Source organism: Nematolebias whitei, chromosome 10 (genome assembly GCF_014905685.2).
Source record: "Nematolebias whitei isolate Nwh7 chromosome 10, NemWhi1, whole genome shotgun sequence".
In the NCBI taxonomy this organism is placed as follows: domain Eukaryota; kingdom Metazoa; phylum Chordata; class Actinopteri; order Cyprinodontiformes; family Rivulidae; genus Nematolebias; species Nematolebias whitei.
In genome coordinates this window covers 7,655,426-7,671,194 of record NC_056507.1, presented here as the reverse complement: position 1 = coordinate 7,671,194, position 15,769 = coordinate 7,655,426, and the positions used below count along the sequence as shown (strand labels likewise).

Genomic DNA, 15,769 nt, shown 5'->3' with positions numbered 1-15,769 from the left:
TTTGCTTTTGTTTTTTCTTTGCAGCCAAAGAAGGAACTATTTGCTGGTGGGAGCAGCAGATGGAACCCTTAGTGTTTATGAAGATACAACACTCATGGTAAATTAAATGTTAAATATAGTTTGTTCTCAAAAGGATTATCTTGCTCTCCTTTCGATGTGCTCAGATTAAAACCGTCTGCTTCCCGAATCTGTAAAAACACTTTAATGTAACGCCCAGAATTCCCTCGCTCTGCTCATTGCAGCAGGAGGACAGCCCGCCAGTTAAAACTCTCATCGTGGGGAACGTCAACACTCCGCTCGTGTGCTTGGGTCGGTCGGTGCACGCTCTGGACTGCAAGTCTGTGTGGGCCGGATGTGGAACTAAAATCATGTCCTTCTCTGTTCGCTACGACGTCAGCAAGTCCATCGACACCAGAGCAAACCTCGCCTTCCAGTGAGTTTGTAGCATTTTTGCTGGCAGGATTGTGTTGCGTCCCACGCTACATCTGTATCGCCAGTTGTTGAGGGGGCGGGTTCAGTAGGCGGGGCACTCAGTTCTGTTGACAGGGCGAGGCGCCCCGCTTGTATAACGATAGGGGAAGCACTGCCTAAAGAGACATATCTAAACGTTTGTATCACAAATCCAGTTTGTCAAATGATTAGAAGATGCCCAACAATTTTCAGTCAGGTCATCTGGACAGTTTCTTATTTTTGCTGAAACGTTTCACCTTCAATCCGGAAGGCTTCATCAGTCAAGGAAACACACAACACAAAACTGATTTCCCCCCCCAAACAGCTTACTCCAAAGTGGAACAAACCAGTTATGTTGGTGCTAAGATGGTTTCTTTGGCACGCCCCCTCCTCTTGTGCTGCCCCTCTTCCTCGTCGACAGTCATGTCAAACTGGTTCAAAACCAAAAAAGTCCATGCTCAATAATCCTCAGCTAATAAAAGCTAGAGCTAATAAAAACAAAAGAAACTGTCCAGAAGACCTGCCTGAAAATTGTTGGATTGTATACCTGGATTATTGAGCATGAACTTTTTTGGTTTTGAACCAGTTTGACATGACTGTTGATGAGGAAGAGGGCTGGCATCGGAGGAGGGGGCGTGTCAAAGACACCATCTTATCACCAACATAACTGGTTTGTTCCACTTTGGAGTAAGCTGTTTGGGGGAAGAATCAGTTTTATGTTGTGTGTTTCCTTGACTGATGAAGCCTTCTGGATGGAAGGTGAAACGTTTCAGCACAAAAAAAAGAAACTGTCCAGATGACCTGACTGAAAAATGTTGGATTGTATACCTGGATTATTGAGCATGGACTTTTTTGATTAGAAGATACAACATTCACAAGATCAGGCAGTGTACAGCCACTATTTTCACCTTGTGAGCTGAAGTATTCCTGAATATTTCAAGTTTAAAAATAAATCTCACAGCATTTTATTTTTGCAATGTCCAGAACAGAACCAGAACATTTTTAATGCAGCTTCCCCTAAAGGCTTGAAGATCAGAGCCATCCAGTATTGGCTTTCCTCTTTGCCCATTGCACACATATTGCTCATATTTTAATGCTATTATGCACTGCTGATAATGGGATAGTCAGAATTTTCCGAACAAACATTATTCCGATTATTATTCTGAACATTATTCTTTTAAAATAAAAATGGTACATGTGCAGTTGTATGTTTTATGAGTTTATGAGATCAGTTTTTTTATTTACATTGCTCAACATTATTTTGGGAGTGGAGTGCTGAAGAACCAGGTAACGTGAAAATGATTATGACACAAGGCTTTATGAAGAAGTGTTTGAATAGTTGACACACTCTTGGATTTTCTTTAAAACATCAATCCACTTTAGTTTTGGCCACATTTATACTAGCCATTTGCTCATCCGTCCTGTTGGACTTCAATTCATTTTCCAAACTATTCAAAGAGGTATCTACAACTGGTACAGCATTGTTTACAAGCTAACAACTGAACCCCACTTAAAGTCTTCAGAATGTCCCTTTAAACTAAGTTTCTCTTAATTATTCATTTATTTATGCTTTAATAAAAAACAAAGCAGATTCACAACTTGTTAAAGGTGACAGTAGTGTGTGTGTGTGTGTTCTCTGCAGGCAGCAGCACTCTGTGAGTGGTGAGGCGTGCGTGTCTCAAATGGTTGTAGATAAATATGTGTATTTAAGCAAAGCTGGGGCAACAACTGTTGAAGTCTGGGACAAGAAAAGCGAGAGGATGGTGGACTGCATCGACTGCGCTCAGATCATTAGGTACACGCTCACAGGACACTTGAACCTGCCCTGCAGCTGCACACGGACTCACAGAATCCACTTCACGAGTGCAGATCATTTGAGTCACTTTGTGTGAGATGTTCTTTCCTCTCTCCTCACAGGATTCACGCCGGCTTCAGACCCTGGCGTGTCAGCAGAGCGGCGCTGCCCTCTGAGGCGCCCCCCTCCTGGGCCACAGTGAAGGGCCTGCTGGTGCAGAGCTCTGCAGCTCTCTGGATCGGCACTAGAGGGGGTCACCTGCTGCTGCTGGAGCTCTCTAAACACCAGACGCTGCTGGTCATGGCGCCTCTGTGTGACTCTATCCGCTCCATCACGTCTGCGTTAACGCGTGGGTCCTCGACCTTTACTGCTTTTGAGATAACTCTGCGAACGTTTATGAAGCGTTCACACTATTGTGACTCATTTTTCTTCTGTACTTTTATCAGCATCTTTCTCATTCCACAACTTTTGTGCTATTTCAACGAATCATAAATCAAAACGTTCAGCTCTTTCAGAACAATCCTGCTGTGATTTTTGGTTTTGCTGCAACTTTAGCTTTTTGAAATATTTAGCCTTTTCTGCCACTTTTTTCCTCGTAGGAAATTAATTTAGCTAATTTTACATCCTTCAAATCTTTAGATCTGTTTACAACCGTTCACTGCTCGTTTCACAATTTGTTCTGCTTCAGCTTCTTTCAGCTTCCTCCTGCAAATTTAAACTTTTTTCCAGCTGCTTTGTGCTCCTTTTAGATTCTTTCTGCTAACTACAACACTTTTGTGCTTCTTCTAACCTCTTTCTGCTCCTTTCAGCTTATTTCAGCTAGTTTCAGCATTTTCTAAATTTTCAGCTACTTGTTAGCTGTTTTTATGCTGATTTGAGCTTTTTTGACTAACTCCACATTTTTTGCACTCATTTACACTTTTTTCAGCCTAATTCCACAAAATTGTGCTCTCTCCACTTCCTTCTGGTAATTTAAGCTTCTTTCTGCTTTTTTAGCTACTTTTCGGATGTTTTTTTGTTGTTGCTAATTTCATATAGTTTTCTTTTTTGGTTTTTGGTTTTCAGATAATTTTCACTTTTGATGCTCATTTCTGCTTCTTTCAGCCTAATTGGGCAAACGTGTTTTTTCTGCTTCCTTCTGCTAATTTAAGCTTGTTCTACCTTTTCAGCTAGCTTTTTAGCTAATTTTAGTTGTTTTCAGATAAATTCAAGTTTTCCATGTTAATTTCTGCTACTTTCAGCCTAATTAACGTCTTTATGCTATTTTCAGCTTGTTATGCTTTTTTCAGCTTTTATTTGCTGGTTTCAGCTTTTTCTGCAATTTTAGCTTCTTTTTAGCTCTTTTGATGTTAAGTTTAGCCTTTTCAGCTAATTCCACTTTTGTTTTTTAGCTCTTTTTTTCCTCTTCCTTTTGGTAATTTATGCTTCTTTCTGCCTTTTCAGCTACTTTTCAACAGTTTTTTCTAATTTCAGCTTTTTTTTTTTTTTTTTTTTTTTAGCAAAGTTGCTATTTTTTGTACTCTTTTCTGCTTAAGTCAGCAAATATGTGCTATTTCTGCTTTCTTCTGCTAATTTAGGATTGTTCTTCCATTTCAGCTACATTTCAGAACATTTCTTTAAGCTAATTTCAGCTGTTTTTCAGCACATTCTTCAACAATAAGCATTCACACTACATTTTCGCAGCAAGTGCAATTAGTTTAATTTAATATTTTCTGCAAAAACTATAGATTATAGAGCAGCATATGACTTAGATTACATACAAACTAAATAAAATGAAGTTACCAGCTCCATACGGACTTAAAGATTATTATAATAATTAATTATAATTGTAATAATAATACAGTATCATTTTAACTGGTAGAAGGAGCTCTTTAATGAATAAATTGTAATAAACTGTTTCCTGCCGTCATTTTATTGAAGCTCGAGGGCTAACTCATACATGTAGCAGTATTTCAGACTCTGAACCACAAAGACAGTCATATCTTGTGTTGGTTGTAGCAGCGAGTGTGAGAACTGATATAAAATAAAAACAGCTAAAAAAGCAGAGAAAATAAAGATAATTGAAACAGCTGGGTTTTTGTTTGGTTTTACATTCAGTTCCTCGGAGCGTCAGTGTGCAGATGCCTCGGCATGCTGCTCACTGCGTGCGTGTGTGTGTTATTTTATTTATTTGTGTGTAACAGTTTGTTGCTTTTTCACAATCAGAGACACGGAACTGGAAGAGCGAAGTGCTGGTTCTGGGCCGAAGACTCCCACGAGACCGGAATCGTAATGGTGAGTCTGAAGTGTCCTTGTTTGTCCTTGTGGAAAACAGTTGTCTCGCTGTGCGACTTCATCCGTGTGTGTGTGGGCCCTTAGACGAGGAGTCGGTGCTGATGTTGTGGAACAGCATGCTGCCGAACGAGGTCAAAGACCTGAAGAAGCACTGTGAGAAGAGAGAGCGGATCGCAGCCAAGATGATAGAGCAGCTCTACCACGCCTGAGCGCACAGGTTTGAGTTTTTTATTTGGTTTTTTACTCATTTAGTGGCCGTCTCTTCTTGTTTGAATTATTTTACTGAACCATCGTTGAAGCCTCGTAACTCAATGTAACAAGTTTTACTAAAACTGTCAAATGACCAAAAGTCTTTAGAAACTGTAGCTTCTTTAAATCACATTTTATTAATTTGTTAATAGGTGATAATTCAATCAATTTTACAGAGATAGAGCTAAATTTAAGGCGACTGTAGCTGAGTGTCATTCCCAACAGGTACTCCTAAGCGCTAAGCGATTGTATGAGACGTTTGTTTGAAACTTCGACGTGCTGAGCAGCATTCTTTCACGTAATGCTTGTTTTATTTAGTAGTATATGCCAGTGCTATTAAACTAAACTGCTCAGGGGGCCACAGTTACTGAAAGCCAGCAGCTCAGGGGCCGGACATCCAGCGATTAAAGTCATTAAGTTTTTACAAGCTCACTGGTGGGCCGGACTGAAGTCACCTGCGGGCCGAAAGTGGCCCATGGGCCGCTAGTTGCAATCCGCTTTCGACATCATCCAGTCACATTTGTTCCGTCTCAAACTTGTCCTAAATGCCGACAAACAAAGGGATATTGTTTTCAAACTGGAAGTTGGTCCCAGCAGTTCTTCCTCTGATTTTATCCTCAAATGGTGTCCCCATTGAGTTTGTCGCCTCCTATAAATATTTGGGTATCTTGGTCGACTCACATCTCTCTTTTAAGCTTCACATGGAAAACTGGGTAAAGAAACTGAAAGTTAAACTGGGTTTCTTTTTCAGAAACAGATCCTGTCTAACTCTGAATGCTAGGAAACATCTTGTAACTGTGACTTTCCTTCCCTCCATTGATTACGGTGACATTATTTACATGAACGCTCCTACAAGCACCCTGCAGATGTTGGATGCTGTCTATCATGGTGCACTAAGATTCATAACTGGCTGTGATTATCGTACCCACCACTGCACCCAGTATTCACTGGTTAACTGGTCATCATTAACTTCATGCAGACTCTTTCACTGGTACATTTTCATCTTTAAATCACTTCTTGGTCTGCTGCCTTCATACATCTCCTACATGTCTCTGCGTGAGTGCAGCTACAGCGTGCGCTCTCAGGACATTATTACCTGCAGTGTTCCCTCAGTACAGACTGAACTAGACAAAAGGGCCTTCTCCTACTCTGCTCCTGTTTCCTGGAATATGTTGCAAAAAGATCTGACGCTCTCGACCTTGACCTCTCTAAGTGTCTTCAAATATCTGCTAAATTCATGGGAAAACCAATACAGACATGTTCCTGTTTTAAGTATTATACAGCACCTTAAAAAAATCTACTTATTTTTTGCTACTTTTCCTTTTAATGATCCTTTTAATTACCATTTAATTTTCACTTGTTAAAAATTAAATTTGTATTCATCCTTTATAATTGTCTGTTGTCTTTGTTGTTTTCACTGTTTGTTAAAATCAGGTCTCTCTTGTAAATGAGTCCTCGAGGCTCAATGGGATTAACCTGTATAAATAAAGGTTGAATGAATGAAAGGTTTATAGTTCTGGTATATACTTTGGATTGGCACATTGTCCCAACTGCTCAAAGAATATATTTTTTTCTTTATCAGTGTTTTCTCCTCCCTCTACAATATCCCGTTCCATAGTATTCTGCAATCAAAAGATTTGGTGTTTTGTCTTTTTTCCACGAGGAATTTCATTAAGTCTCATTTTTAGTTGGATACAAAAAGCACACAGAGAACAAATTTATGTACGTATAAAGGTACTGCTTGTATGTCTGGTTTAAGCAAAGTACCTACAATCAGTAGTTTTCATGAAACTCCAAGAAACGACTCTTGCAAGATCTCAGAGTTTGGGCTGTGAATGACCTTCAGCTACAACTGTGCCATATTTTTACCTCAACATCTGCACAGCTGTCAGAGTTATAGACATTTTAGTGTTTGTTTAGGTCAGTTAGGTCTGATTATGCTGACAGCTGTTACAGTTATACATCATATTACTGACCCTAACTTCTTTTTATTCATTTATTTTTTACAGTCAACCAAAAGAGGAGGAGTCTTCGGTCACACTTTTATTTTGGTGTCTGAATTTTTTGCACTTATCAGTTTTCAGTCAGAACGATCCTATTTAACATTTGTTTGTTTGTTAACATGACACACTTCCGTTATGAAGCATATTTTATCAGATTATGGGAATTCGTTAAATTCTGTGATGTGACAGTTTTTTAAAAGGGACATTGATGCATTCAGGTTTGTATCAGGGCTGAGCGTGGTGGATTTGTCCTAAACAAATCTTATCTTATTGCTATAAATAGAAATACTTGTTTGCACAATAGAAAACGGAGTTTATAAAGAAAGGAAAAAAGCCACTACAAGTCTAAATGTAATTATTATTTTAATATCTGAATGTTATCTTTGCTATTTTTTCTACATTTTACTCAGTTACTGTGACACAAACAATCAATAAAAGTTATTTTATATACAATTATGACTCTTTGTTTCTGTTTGGCATTTGTGAGTTTTTGTTCTCAAAAGTTTGGTTGCTGCTTTGTGTACCATTACTTCATTATTTTTGTAGGTTAATATTGGAAAACATTCTCTAAATTGGTGTGAGTGTGAATGGTTGTTTGTCTTGTCTCTCTTGACATATGGACTTGCGACCTGTTCATGCATGGTGTCCCCCGCCTCTTGCACCGTGACTGCTGGATATGGGCACAAGTGACCCCCACGACACAAAAAGGAAGAATCGGGTAAAAGAGGATGGATGGATGATAGAAAATAACCAGTGCCCTTAAGTTAAAATTCAGCAAGGTCAGTCTAAAGAATTATTTTCTAGAAAAGGTGATTCTTAGTGACAAACAAGTTTGTTTTCATCCTTTTGTCCTTTCAAGTTGTATTTTGCCAAAAGAGGGAGGAACAAAGTGACCTATAAGAGTGGAGGAAGGAGTACGCAGGTCGACTACATCTGTGTAGAAGAGGAAACCTGAGGGAGATTGAAGACTGTAAGGTTGTGGCAGGGGAGAGCGTGGCCAGACGGCATCGGATGGTTGTGTAGAATGACTGTTGTGAAGAAGAGAAAAAGAGTAAAATCAGAGAAGAAGATGAAATGGTGGAAGCTGAAGAAGGAAGAATGAGAAATTCAGAGAGGAGCTGTTAAAGGTTCTGGGTGGTCAGAAAGAGCTTCCAGATCACTGGGTTACTACAACAATAGCAATTAAGAGAGACAGGTAGGAAAGTACTTGGAGTGTCATCTGGACAGAGAATGGATGATAAGGAAACCTGGTAGTGGAATAATGAAGTGCAGGATGTTATTCAAAGAAAGAGGTTAGCCGAGAAGAAATATGACAGTGAGAGGACTGAAGAGAGGAGACAGGAATAAAGAGCAAAGAGGGAGGTAGCTAACAAGCAGAAGGCGTATGATGAGCTGTGTGGGAGGCTGGACACTAAATAGGACAAGAAAGACGTGTACTGATTGGTGAGACAGAGATCAGGCTGGAAAGGATGTGCAGCAGATTAGAATTGTTAAAGATAGGAATGGTAATGTTCTAACCAGTGAAGACAGTGTGATGGGAAGATGGAAGGAGTACTTTGATGAGCTAATGAATGAAGAGAATGGGAAGAGAAAGAAGAGTAGAGGTCATAGAAACTGTGGACCAGGAAGTGGGAAAGATTAGTGAGGGTGAAATTCGGAAAAGCTTTGTACTCCGGTTTCCTCCCACAGACCAAAAACATGCACGTTAGGCTGATTGGTAAATATAAATTGTCCCTGGGTGTGAGTGAGAGAGTGAATGGTTGTTTGCCTCGTTTGTCTCTGTGTCCCTGTGATGGACTGGAGACCTGTCCAGGGTGTCCCCCGCCTCGCACAGTGATAGGCACCAGTGAACCGAAAAGGAAGAGGCAAGGAAAGATATAATGAATGGATGGATGGATGAATCTTAACAACCAACTTAGGTCCAGATAGAACTTTATGTTTGGGTCCGGCCTACAGGCCACCATTTTTGGGACCCTTATTCTACATTTTACAATATTGTATTTAATTTTAGAAATTATATGAAATAGACCCAAGAAGACCTGTTGCCTAAAAAGAAAAACAGTCAAAAATCTAATAATATGGTCACTTTTGATCTTTAATCTTGACACAGCATTTGAAGCCATTTTATGGAAAAAATATTTACAAAATTAATGTGTAATCAATGACAGACAGGACATTAGTTTAAAAAATAAACAACAATTTCATGAGTTAGGGATTCGAAGTATTTCTGAACCTTAAAAACACTGCTTTCATATCCAAATTATGACGATAAATATATATATTTATATTGTATTTAAAGAATACTTTAAATTTACAACATGTATTCTATAAACAAATATAAATGACTTAGGCACACTTTTGTCTCAGACATCATGGGAGCAGGAATTCAAAAACCCTCTAGCTGTTTCAGTAAAGCTGACTTGAACTTTGGCCAAAAATAACATTTAATCTTGCATCATGATTGAGCTCAATACTTATTGGTTTGTTTGTCTGTTAGAATTAGAATTTACATGATTATTTCACAGTAAGGGACTTGGGTAATACTGCTAACAGCTCCAAAAGACAGGTTTTTCTGACCTGCTCCATGACAGGCCCTTCTTCAAGTAGACCTGTTGGAGCATCAACATCATAGCATTCTCTCCAGCAGGATTTCCAGGGAGGTGGGGGCAAAGCCTGGAAGGAAGGAAAGCTTGGGGTGTACTAGAACAAATTAGTTGAGGGTTGGGCAAGGACGGTACTTACTCCCATCCTTTGTTTTTAAGGTATACAGTCACATAAGTTTCAGAGACAAGAAGTAACAAAGCAGCTACGCTATCTACAAAGAAATTTAACAAAACATTGCAAAAGGAATTTACAACGATGATACGGATGTCTTAAAGCACACAGAAAGGATGACGGAGGAGGGATGGCTGAGCAGGGTTTGCTATTATAGTCTATAAGTCCGACTCAGGCATGTCCGGCATGTCGGCCATCAGGTACCCAATGCCATATCGACCGTTGGGTGCCGCGTTTGCATCAGTGCCTCCGCTGCTGCTCTGCTTGCGGTAGATGCTCTTGCCAGGCATCGGCGAGGGCGCCTCGCTGGGAGACTTGGCGTGGATCAGGCTGGCGTCGTCGTCCTCCTCTGGCTGGGGACTCTCCTTGATGACGCGACCCTTCTTGTAGGAGACGGAGGAGAGGCCGCTGTTGTTCTCGTCGACAATGTGGAAGTAGCGCAGACAGAAGACCACAGGAACGGGCATGATGGCAACCACCATCAAGGTGATGCAGACTGCAATGCCCCACGGAGGGAAGCGAAGGGTTCTCTCTATGGCCTGAAAGGAGGAGTTGAGGAAAAACAAGCTGTGGTGAGCAGGCGACAGACAGACAGACAAACAGCAGGTATCAGGTTATCAGTACAGCATTGATTATGGTTGCAATTTCCCTCTTTGTACTTATCAGACCTTTTGCCAAAAATGTAAGTCCAAACAGTGCCTGAAGAAATGCACATTACCCACCTCATTTAATGGCAAGAGCTTTCAACTAATCTGATCTAATGTTGGAAATAATCATAGTGGACTAACATCAAAAATACCATTATGAACGATCTGAAGCAATATCACAAGGTCTGGCATGATCTGTTAGTGCTTGGAGTGTGCGTTGTTGATGAATGTTGTACCCCACAATGAAATATTGTACCATACCACATTTTAGCTCAATATCTGTAAAACTGACTGAGGTGGAAGAGCTGTGGCATCGAATTTGACCAAACAAGGTTCACCCCCACAGTTTGTGACAGTTTAAGCTAAATGCTTGCTGTGTACCGCTCAAAGTACATGTTGGGAATGCCTCTCAGCTAGTTCTATGCTAAAGTTGAAGTTGATATTTGTAAAACTGACAGTGTTGTAAACATGTTTTGTTTTAAAAGATCCATTAGCTGAGATGGACATCCTGAATTCCATTGTCTCTTTCACTCTCAGCGAAGACGGTCGCTCTTACCCTCTCTCCTGCTTTTTTGCTCTCTTGTCCTGTCAACCTCAGAGCCTCTCTTTACACATCTTCCAAATCGAAAATTATTATGGACTTGGTCAGATGGTCCCTTAACGCAATTTATCAATTTTTTTCTACCAGACGACAGGGAGCTGGAGAGCCCTCATGCCCTGAACGGACCCATGCAGCTGGGTATGTCATTGATTCCTGGGGTGAGTGGAAGATGATGTGCCTATCTGTGCTCTCCGTGGAGGACGTAGAAGATGTGTACATTATTGGATTTATGATAACAGGGGTTCTACTTTTTGGAAGCGGTGGATACCTAGGACATCGACATATTAAGAAGACATCGGCAGCAGTTTTGACCATGTTAAAGCTGCCAGCCTTATGTGAAGGATTAATTTGTGCTTCGAGCGCTCAGACTCATATACTCACCGAGCGCAACCGCAAGCTGGACATGATTTCTGAGAATCGTAGGCCACTTGCGGCTCCTGGAACTCGCCAGCATAAAGGATTCAATCTTGAAGAATGCTAAATCGAGCATGGACCAGGCAGAATGTCCACTAATTCTGGCTGTTTGGATTCACCATTGAGTGTACCAGCAGAACTTTGAAGGCAGACTGAAAACAGAGTCTGGCGGCCCGAACAATTGTTGTTTATCTGAATTTGGCCTCTACGCTGGCCTCAGACTGGCCAACTTATCTTAAATTGATTCTGGAGAATACGTAAACTAGAAGCTTCTGCTTGCCCACCCCCCTATATATATATATATATATTAGCTTTCCTAATTATTAAAAAGATAATCCAACCCATTAAAACTAATATTAGTTGCAGCTTTATTTTCTGTTTTATATCACTTCTTGCGGGCAGCACGGTGGTGCAACTGGTAGAGCTGCTGCCTCTCAGCGAGCAGGTCCTTGGTTCAAACCCCGGTCCAGGGGCCTTTCTGGGTGGAGTTTGCATGTTCTCTCTGTGCATGCTTGGGTTTTCTCCGGGTGCTCCGGTTTCCTCCCACAGACCAAAAACATGCATGTTAGGCTGATTGGTAACTCTAAATTGTCCCTAGGTGTGAGTGAGAGAGTGAATGGTTGTTTGTCTTGTTTGTCTCTATGTGGCCCTGTGATGGACTTGCGACCCGTCCAGGGTGTACCCCGCCCCTCGCACAGTGATTGCTGGACATGGGCACCGGCGACCCCCGTGACCCAAAAATGGAATAAGCGGGTAAAGAAAATGGATGGATGGATGGATCACTTCTTGCTTTAAGAAGATTTCAGAAAGTGGAGACAGAAAACGTACCTCTTCCTCTATCCATGCGCTGTAGCTGGGCGGCGTCATGGTCAGCTGGATGAAGCTGGAGCACAGGAGGACCATCAGCAGGATGGGGGTGATGTACTTCCACATGTAATAGTAGAACCGATACGGAGTGAAGCCCAGCATGTCTTTCAGGTCTTCAAAGAATCTGAGAACATGACGATGACCCAGAAGAACGGATAACGTTTACATATCTAGAAGAAATGTTGGGTTTTGCACAAGCAGGCTATTAGATGTTATGTTTTCTTGTTCTATGTAAAAATGTGTCCTTACTTATCAATCCCATAGAACCAAGCAATGGCCACATTTTCCAGGACAACAACGATGAGCAGAGGCAAAGTGGCTGAATAATCGTCGAACATCGTCACAAAGTAGTTCCCTGAGCGCTGGACAAACAGGAGGCCAATGGAGAAGGCTAACACGCAGCATCCCACTGCAGGAACACACAAAGGTAGTTCATTATGAGAAACATCTGACAGGTACAGGCCTGGGTCAGAACCGTGAGCACCAATGAGTGGTGGAAGTTTTATTTGTCTTAAGAATTAAATAAATCCATTTTCTACAAATTGGATCTTGTAAATACAGTAACTAAAGTTACAAAAGCTCATAAATCCACCTTTTAGACTTAAGAGTAGTAATTTTTTTTTAAATAAAACCTCCAAACTAAAAGTTGCCTTTGCATTTTGTGTCAATTTCACAACTCCTTGACTTTGAATCATTTTGTTTTTATCAGCAGAGGGGTCAAGGCAGAGCCACACTGATAACAACTCCACATGTTTTACCGTACAGCTAGGGTTGTCTTTAACTGCTTTCAATTAACAGTACAGCTTTGTGTCCTTTAAATTCAAATCTATCCCAAAGATCTCCTTTGGTTCCTGTATGAGAACATTTTGAATACATTCTGACCTGTTAGAAACTCCTTGCGGACTTTAAAAGTATCAATCAGCGGCGTGAGGATCCCCTCGATGGTTCCGAACATGCTGCCGAGGCCAAGGTTAATCAGCATGAGGAAGAACATGACGGACCAGAAGGGAGAGGCAGGGAAATGGGTCATAGCTTCTGTGAAGGCAATGAAGGCCAAGCCTGTACCTTGGACCGCCTGTTGGTGGACAGAAGGACATTTTAAAATATGGGTGTTAGGAGATGACTGCAAGACTTATCCTTCTTTAATGAGACCTATAAAGATTACAAGATTCTTTACCCAGACGGCTTTTATTGTTAAACATGTCAAAGTTAGTCAGTCCATCCTTTATCCATTTTTTAAAATTACAGTAGTCCCTCACTACTTCGTGGTTTGACTTTGGCGGACTCGCTCTATCGCGGTTTGTGGATGTACAGTACATAATATTGTACAAAAAATAATAAATTGTACACGACATGATTGTCAGCTTTAATATTACGTGATTGGGACAGTACTGGATAATGTACAGTAAAAAGTTAACAAAAAAATAAAATACATCAGACAGGCGCCGCCATTTTGTAGTTTTCTCTCAGTAAGTCTACTCTGTATTCTCGCTCGTGACAACTACATTTCCCAGAAGCCAACAGGGCCCCACTCAGAAGCCCCGTTTCCTTCTGCTGAAATACTAGAGGGAAAGTTTTGATCTGATCAGAAAACGTTTGGCGCTTATTTCTGTGACTTCAGTGCCCAGCAGATGCAGGGAGCTGAACAGAACCCACCAAACCGGACCAGAACCAGAGCAGAACCAGACCTCCAGATCTATCAGTGAACCTTGAGCAATGGTAGCCCACCCATGTTCTGAGTGGGGACGCGTGCCGAAGGTCCAGCAGTCTATCTGGAGCCCATGGGCCCATTTTTCATCTTTTTCAACTGCCCGATGAGAACCTCTGAGGGGGCGCGTTTATAAGTAAAATTAGTAGCTACATAAATATGTTGTTAAAATTAGTAGGTTTAAGAGTTTAGAACATTGCAAGAGTGTGGGAAGGGTTTCTCAAGCCTTAAAATTATGTAAATACTAAAATGACTATAACGTCGCTACTTCGCGTATTTTCACTTGTGTGTGTGTGTGGGGGGGGGGGGGTGCAAGTCCATCAGCGTGACGCATAGAGACAACCATTCCTGTGACAATAAAAAAAATTTTTTTTTTTTAAACAAATTTTTCTTTAAAGAAAAAAAGATGGCTGTCCGGCCACGACTGCATTGTCTCCCAGCAGTTTGGATTCCTATTTTACGTAGTGATAATTTAGATAATAATTCAGTTAACCTAATATACATGTTTATTGAAAAAAAGAAAACGGAAAAAGAACGGAAAAACTCCAGCCAGAAAGGCCGGGAAGCGAACCTGTGACCTTCTTGGCGAGGCAACCGTAGAACCCCCGTGTCAAAGTTTTAATAGCTGTGAATGAACATTTAGGCCTTTGCATTTTTCTGTGTACACGATGCAAAGTAAACGACGTCCTTTTCTATATTTATGTTGTTTTTCTGTTTAATCGTCCCTGACATTTAGGTGGAAAACTTTTGACCGTTTTTGGCTTTTGGAAGTATTTTAATTCCAGACACTTAAGGTATCAAAATGATATATTTACTACTTGTCCTTCACCATCAGCCTTTAAAAGATCTACTTGTCTGGTTTCACTTCAGCACATTATGATGCATCATTTCCTGTTTGAGTCAGTTTCCGGTGCGTTTGTGACCTGTGCATACCTTTAAACAGTGATTTTCACTTTTTATCTCAAGGCTGCTTCAAGCTACACCTACATCCTTTTTTTTCTGCCTAGTTTTGTGAGCTAATTAAACTATCGCGTCCTCAAAGAGTACTTTTCCTGCTGTTAGCTCATTTCAGCATTCACCATTTCTGAGAATGGTTTGCTCGTTCTCCACCAAGAGCTAAAATACAGACAATGATCTGCTCAGTCGTCATTTAATTTTGTCTCTGCTCATAAACTTTGTCTGGAACATTCATGTCTAAGATTAGAATGACAACTTAAATTGAATCAATGTAATTAGAGGAAATAATAATACGTTTAATTTGTTTTTCTTATGAAATTAGTGTTTGATTTTTATTCATGTTCAGACAGGCGTTATAGATCAGAGCAACACGTCTGTAGCCTTTGAGTAAAGCCCACAACTTTTTGGGTAAAAATAATCCGTCCACGTTGACCGGTGGTAAATGGGGCCACTGAGTTGAGTTAGTACTACCAACTGTCCAGGCACGTCATGACTGTCACTATCAACCAACAAACACTTTCTTTGTATCGAATGGACTGACGTGCATTATATTTAATATAGGTGAATAATTTGATATCGAATAATTTTTAATTGTATTTAAGAAACGTGAATAATTAAATACAGTAGGCCCTCGCTACTTCACGGTTCGTTTTTCGCTGACTCGCTCTATCACGGTTTTTCAAAATAAGATTGGACGTGACACAATTGGCTGATTGATGGATGCGCCGCACGATCGGCAGGAATTTTAATTTAAAATTAATTGTTTCAAATTATTTAGCACCTGCTGCACCTTTGTGCAGCTCACACTGCAGGATAAGCTTCCTGCTGCAGCTGATCAGCTGTTCTTCGTGCAGAGCGGAGAAGTGGGCGTGGCCAAGAACACTTGCAGTTGGCTGAGAGCAGGAAGCAGAGAGAGGGAGATTGTAACATTCTGTGCTCTTTTAGAGCGTTTAAAGTTTAGAAACATTGTTTAGAATATTGCAATAGTGTGGGAAGGGTTTAAAACACCTTTATATATATATATATATA

General features: G+C 40.7%; 2 protein-coding genes across 2 annotated transcripts in view; one reads left to right on the top strand and one right to left on the bottom strand.

The window, feature by feature from the left end:
- The window catches only part of lrrk2 (leucine-rich repeat kinase 2), a 55,122-nt gene extending 48,283 nt beyond the window's left edge, over positions 1–6,839 (top strand). The window contains exons 36-42 of the mRNA XM_037683101.1: positions 25–97; positions 243–433; positions 2,093–2,283; positions 2,406–2,594; positions 4,451–4,519; positions 4,604–4,736; positions 6,778–6,839. Coding sequence (XP_037539029.1) covers positions 25–97; positions 243–433; positions 2,093–2,283; positions 2,406–2,594; positions 4,451–4,519; positions 4,604–4,728 — 838 coding nt within the window. The 3' untranslated portion in view covers positions 4,729–4,736; positions 6,778–6,839. The remainder of the gene's footprint in view (positions 1–24; positions 98–242; positions 434–2,092; positions 2,284–2,405; positions 2,595–4,450; positions 4,520–4,603; positions 4,737–6,777) is intronic.
- Positions 6,840–8,855: 2,016 nt separating this feature from the next.
- Positions 8,856–15,769, bottom strand: part of slc6a15 (solute carrier family 6 member 15) — a 28,062-nt gene continuing 21,148 nt past the window's right edge. Inside the window, exons 7-10 of the mRNA XM_037683100.1 lie at positions 12,958–13,150; positions 12,325–12,484; positions 12,037–12,199; positions 8,856–10,085 (exon numbers count right to left, since the gene is read on the bottom strand). Coding sequence (XP_037539028.1) covers positions 9,705–10,085; positions 12,037–12,199; positions 12,325–12,484; positions 12,958–13,150 — 897 coding nt within the window. The 3' untranslated portion in view covers positions 8,856–9,704. The remainder of the gene's footprint in view (positions 10,086–12,036; positions 12,200–12,324; positions 12,485–12,957; positions 13,151–15,769) is intronic.